This window comes from Tachypleus tridentatus, chromosome 2, assembly GCF_004210375.1.
Source record: "Tachypleus tridentatus isolate NWPU-2018 chromosome 2, ASM421037v1, whole genome shotgun sequence".
Lineage (NCBI taxonomy): Eukaryota > Metazoa > Arthropoda > Merostomata > Xiphosura > Limulidae > Tachypleus > Tachypleus tridentatus.
Window position 1 is genome coordinate 30,840,081 of NC_134826.1, and position 4,951 is coordinate 30,845,031.

General features: G+C 28.6%; 1 protein-coding gene across 1 annotated transcript; it reads right to left on the bottom strand.

The window, feature by feature from the left end:
- Nucleotides 1-903: 903 nt before the first annotated feature.
- Nucleotides 904-4,349, bottom strand: LOC143235363 (centromere protein C-like). The gene is made up of 3 exons (XM_076473458.1): nt 4,147-4,349; nt 3,572-3,662; nt 904-1,726 (listed from the first exon to the last, which is right to left on the bottom strand). The coding sequence occupies exons 1-3, from the start codon at nt 4,210-4,212 to the stop codon at nt 1,629-1,631; spliced, it is 255 nt and encodes an 84-aa protein (XP_076329573.1). The 5' UTR covers nt 4,213-4,349; the 3' UTR covers nt 904-1,628.
- Nucleotides 4,350-4,951: the final 602 nt, after the last annotated feature.

A 4,951-nucleotide genomic window follows, 5' to 3' on the forward strand; every position in this document is an offset into this window, starting at 1 on the left:
GTACATATACAATATACTTTGAAACACTTATCCAGAGAGAAAAATACTTTTATGACGACTTAAAATATTTGGGGGTCCAAAGGCTGAAAACATACATAACAATGTACTTTGAAACATTTATCCAGAAAGAAATTTTTTTATTACACTTAAATGAAAGGAAACCACATGCATACCAAACATCTAATTGTTTCAAGTGACGAAACTGAAACTATCTTCCTTTTACTCATGTGACTACATCACACTGAGATGAATGAAGATGCTCTTTGTTTGACTTGGTTTCCTGTAATAGAGTATTATAGGCACTTTTATGATGAGTACGACAGTTAATTATATGGATTTGTTTTCCTGCAAAAATCTCTCCATGACTGAAATTTGTATTTCCATCAATGATTTTCTAAAACACTAGATTAATACTGCACCATTAGTTGTGCTAATGTTATTAGTTCTGCAGGTTAAGAATTGAGAAAGTACTTAGTGTTATCTTTCATGTATTGTATACATTCATTAAACAAATATTTATGTCACACTACTTCTTGTTGAAACTTGTTTGCAAATATTACTTTCTCTTTAAAATAATAATAATACAGAAACTTCAACTTTCTGACTATTATACTGGTACTGTAAAACCAAGTTAATTCAACTGTAGTGGTATAATATAGTGTATACCAAACTAATTTGTCTCTGTAAGCTCTGATAAACATAGATAATGATTTATATTAGCATGCATAATTTATACACATTACATAAATATTATTCTATGGCATGTCCTTGAAGAATCGTATTTATGAATACAGACTATGACATGTATCTGTCAATTGGTAAAAATATTTTATCTTTTTGTCATGGACTTCTTATAGTTGTACTACAATCTGTGAAAAAACTATAAATTATTGTAGACATATGTTCAATTTCAAACTCCTCAGTTTATTTATTATCTGAAGGAATCATAAGACAATGTTCCTAAAAATTCAAGTAATGACTGTGCAATAAAATATATTTTATTCAAATTAAGATGTGAATATTTATTTTAGCATAAGGTTTCACACTACCTTTAATGATAAAATTAAACAATACAAACAGCTGTTGAGACCAAAAAACATCTTACTTTGAAGAACTGATATACATCATAATGTACTCAACCAAAGAACAACACACACATTTGTTATAAACTGAAAGACATGAATGCTGATACCATGTGGTTTTTAATAAGGCAAATTTCTTTTTTTCTGAAAGATGACAGATTAGAAGATATAATTAGATTCTGGACAGAATGTTCATCAGGAAATATATATTTATACAGTATTTCTCAGCACTGATATACACACATCATACAACATGCTCACTGTTGCTTTTCTACGTTAAGTTGATATTTAAAATTTAAATACTGGAAGTGGTGACATCTAAAATATAAACAAATATACGTAGAAAGCTTTATATTAGATTAATAAAATTACAAATTTAAATAAACATCTCTTTACAACACAAACTACAACTTTATAACTAAACTGTAAATAGGAACCTTTTTTCATCTGTAACAATGCATGAACACCTTAATAAATGGAGAAAAAAAACAACAACTGTTTAATGCATACAATGAAGAAGTGTGTAATTTGATAATTGAAGTTAACTCATACCACCAACTCTTCTACTGGTAGAGTTCCCTTGATGGTAAAAAAGATGAGTTTAGCTTTGTCTTGTCGGAGGTTTTTGATTCTGTAGATGTTACCTGCAAAAAAAAAATTAGTAATTTAAAAATAGCAAATTGTTCATTGTGAAAATAACAATAATACACATCACACATTTGTTGCATAACTTCTATTACACATTATTGTTTGGTGTGAGTGTGTGGTGCTCAAAATAAAAAGACCAGTGCAAAACTAGGAATGCAATTAAATAAGGTTGTTGAAATTTGAAAATTTCTGATTTAGAGTAATTTAGAATCACACTATTCTAATGAATTTTAACTCTGTGCAATAGAAAATTTCAGTAGTGAATATCAAGTATATGTTCATCTTAAAATTGCTCAATTGATTGGTGAACAAGTGATTTTAATAACTAAAGAAGGTATCCAAAGTTATTGCCATGTTTTCTGAACCAATTAAGGACAATGTAAGTCTGTTCTTAGATTACTAGTTAGGTTAAATACAGTCAGAAACAATATTTAGTCACACACTATGTATAATTCACCCCTTTTAAATTAGTGAAATCTTGCAAGTGAATGATTCCTATACTGCTACTGATCTTTGGCAGCTTGCACTGTTGGAAGATCATGAGATCAAGTTAAGTTACTCTTATAGCTCTCTCTATATTTTTGCTCTACCATCAATAAAGAGGAAAGTTGAAGGGATGACTCATGAACCACTTTATATACTTACAATCATTTAAGCTTACACAGATTTTACTCTAAGAACAATTGCCATGTTTATAGTTTGTTTCTCAATTTTTAAGAATGTCACATTATTATTTGTATTGTTTTTTCCAAAAATATGGTTGAAAACAGATATTTTGTAACTGTCGTTGATGGAATAAATCAGTTGGGTGACACTGTCGTGTCAGTTGCACTTTATAAACCTGTGTAATCATCCTTCCTTTAGTGAATTACCAAATGTTAGTAGAGACAGTTTTCCATGAAATAGACAAATCCATTTTATTACTAGCTTCTGTCTAAACTAATGCAAATGTTGTATCTACCTACAGTTTCTTCCACATCATAGTGTGGAACATATCATATCATAGTTTCTTCCCATAGTTTCTTAAAAATACATAGAAAAAATCAGCTCTTTTTCAGAATACTAACATCTATTACTATGTCTTCAATTCTGAAAACATTAAGAATAAACAATACACAAACTTCAATCATTAAAACTAGTTGTTAATTATACAATTAACGTTCTTGCTGTATGGACGTCCACTTATTATATGCCTTACTGAAAGACAGATGAAAACAGATTCTTATTGAACAAGGAAATGTAGTTTTCCAAATGTGTGTGTATGTTGGTTGTTCAGTGTATGACCATATAAAAACATGCATTTATTTATTTCAGAATGTTCCCTGACTATGAAATACAATTAAAATAAGTATGAATATGAGTTTCCAAAATATGAAACTTAAAAAAGAAAATTCAGCTGTTGAGTTTGACAACACAAAAATAATTTTTACTAAATACCCGAAATGAACGATTGTAACAATATAACATAATCATTTACGGTCATATTTTTCTTTACAGTCATATCAGGCTTAAAATCAACATCAGATCATTCTAGTTTGGAGCTATTATCAGCTCGCACAAGGTCAATTGTCTCTTTAAGGGTTAAAACACTGGAGTGACTTGATGCCATTTTGGGTCTGTTTTTCATTAAAATTAAATTAATTGATTTTGTACACTTGTTTTACATTTCTAGCAGAAATTCAAACTATGCTATGTGGTCATCATATAGTAATGGATACATGTAAAGGGTTAAAAGCATAATATTATTATTAAACTTACCTACAAATGGATAATTCAAGGTTAAATTGTTTTAAGACGAGCCTAGGGATATGATGCTTTCTAAATAAACGTTTTCAACTTACCTAATGGTACTACAAATGAACCATCAGTTTCAATAATCCAGGAACTGTTGTGAATACACACTTCTATCTTCCCATAGACAACAAGAAAAAACTGAAAAAAAATACAACAAAAAACATTCAGAAATTTTGACTTTATATTAACTTTTTCTAACTACCATATCTATGGGTATTCAAGTATGAAATGTCAACAAATTAATATAAAGAATGAGCTATGTGATTCCCTGATGGACAACTTAAATGTATGACAAAATAAATTATTAAATTCTCCTTGGTTACTAATAATGTTTACAGTTATCTTATTCTCTCAGATATAATTTTTTTGAATTGGGTTGAATGCAATATTTATTGTTACATAAATACAATGGATAAATTTCTTGAAATTTATTTTTAAAAATATCTATACTAATACCTTAAAAATTAAAATAATGTTTCATATAAAAGAAAGTCTTAGGTCTTTAAAACATTATGTTGATGGACCAACCATTACTTCCAACTCTTGCCAATCAATGATGTGAAACAAAATGGAAATTTTCTCTTTTTATAATTAACTTGCTACTATGGTAGTATTCACTTACCAATGAATCAGTAGGAGCATAATTGCACGGTTTTTCTTGTAATGCATCAATCACCATGATTCCCATGGAGTATTTAGAAAATTGGAAGCTCTTACATAGTTTCAATGGATCTTTTTTCTTTGCAGGAGAGCCTGTAGGCCCTCTCCACAATAACTGCCTACGATTTTGGACAATCTCTATCAAAAACAGATTATGTGTGGTTAGGTTTCAGTTGAAAAATCCAATAACATCATGTTGTTATTATATTAGTAGCAGCTTGTTATTTCTTCAAGTTCTAATCTACAGCATAGACTACATTTTATTAATTTTTATGTGAAGGTGGATGTAATATGATCATATCTACACCAACTTTTCTAAAGGTAGCCTAAAATTTATTTAAAAAATAACAATTCCTTAAAAATTACTCTGTTATTTAACAACTTTGATTATGAGGTAATGCAAAAATGAATATATAATCTCAAAATATCTTATCATAACAACCATTCCAGTAAAATTCAAAACAAGAAATAGTTTTACTCTTCATATTTTATAACTATTACAGAACAAAAATTAAAGCTAAAATTAGGAAATTAAAATCAGCCTTTAAAAATATTAACATTTTACTGACCTAAAAATATTCATCTCATAGACATTTAGCTCTCTTAACACAGTAGCTATTTCTTGTGCATCTTTTTCAGAGATTTTGCACAAACCACTAGCCAAATTTGAGCTATCTCCCACCTAAAGCATATTATAATGTGAACTATATAGTGCATGATGTAATCATCATCTGATGATAGTTTATATTTTTATTTTAGTTCTCTTA

Excerpts from the sequence above, each read along its gene's own strand:
- LOC143235363 (XM_076473458.1), bottom strand. The coding sequence starts at position 4,212 with ATGGGAATCATGGTGATTGATGCATTACAAGAAAAACCGTGCAATTAT. Across the intron at positions 3,663-4,146 it reads ATGCTCCTACTGATTCATTG|TTTTTTCTTGTTGTCTATGG; the intron begins GTAAGTGAATAC and ends ATTTTTTTTCAG. Across the intron at positions 1,727-3,571 it reads TTCATTTGTAGTACCATTAG|GTAACATCTACAGAATCAAA; the intron begins GTAAGTTGAAAA and ends TTTTTTTTGCAG.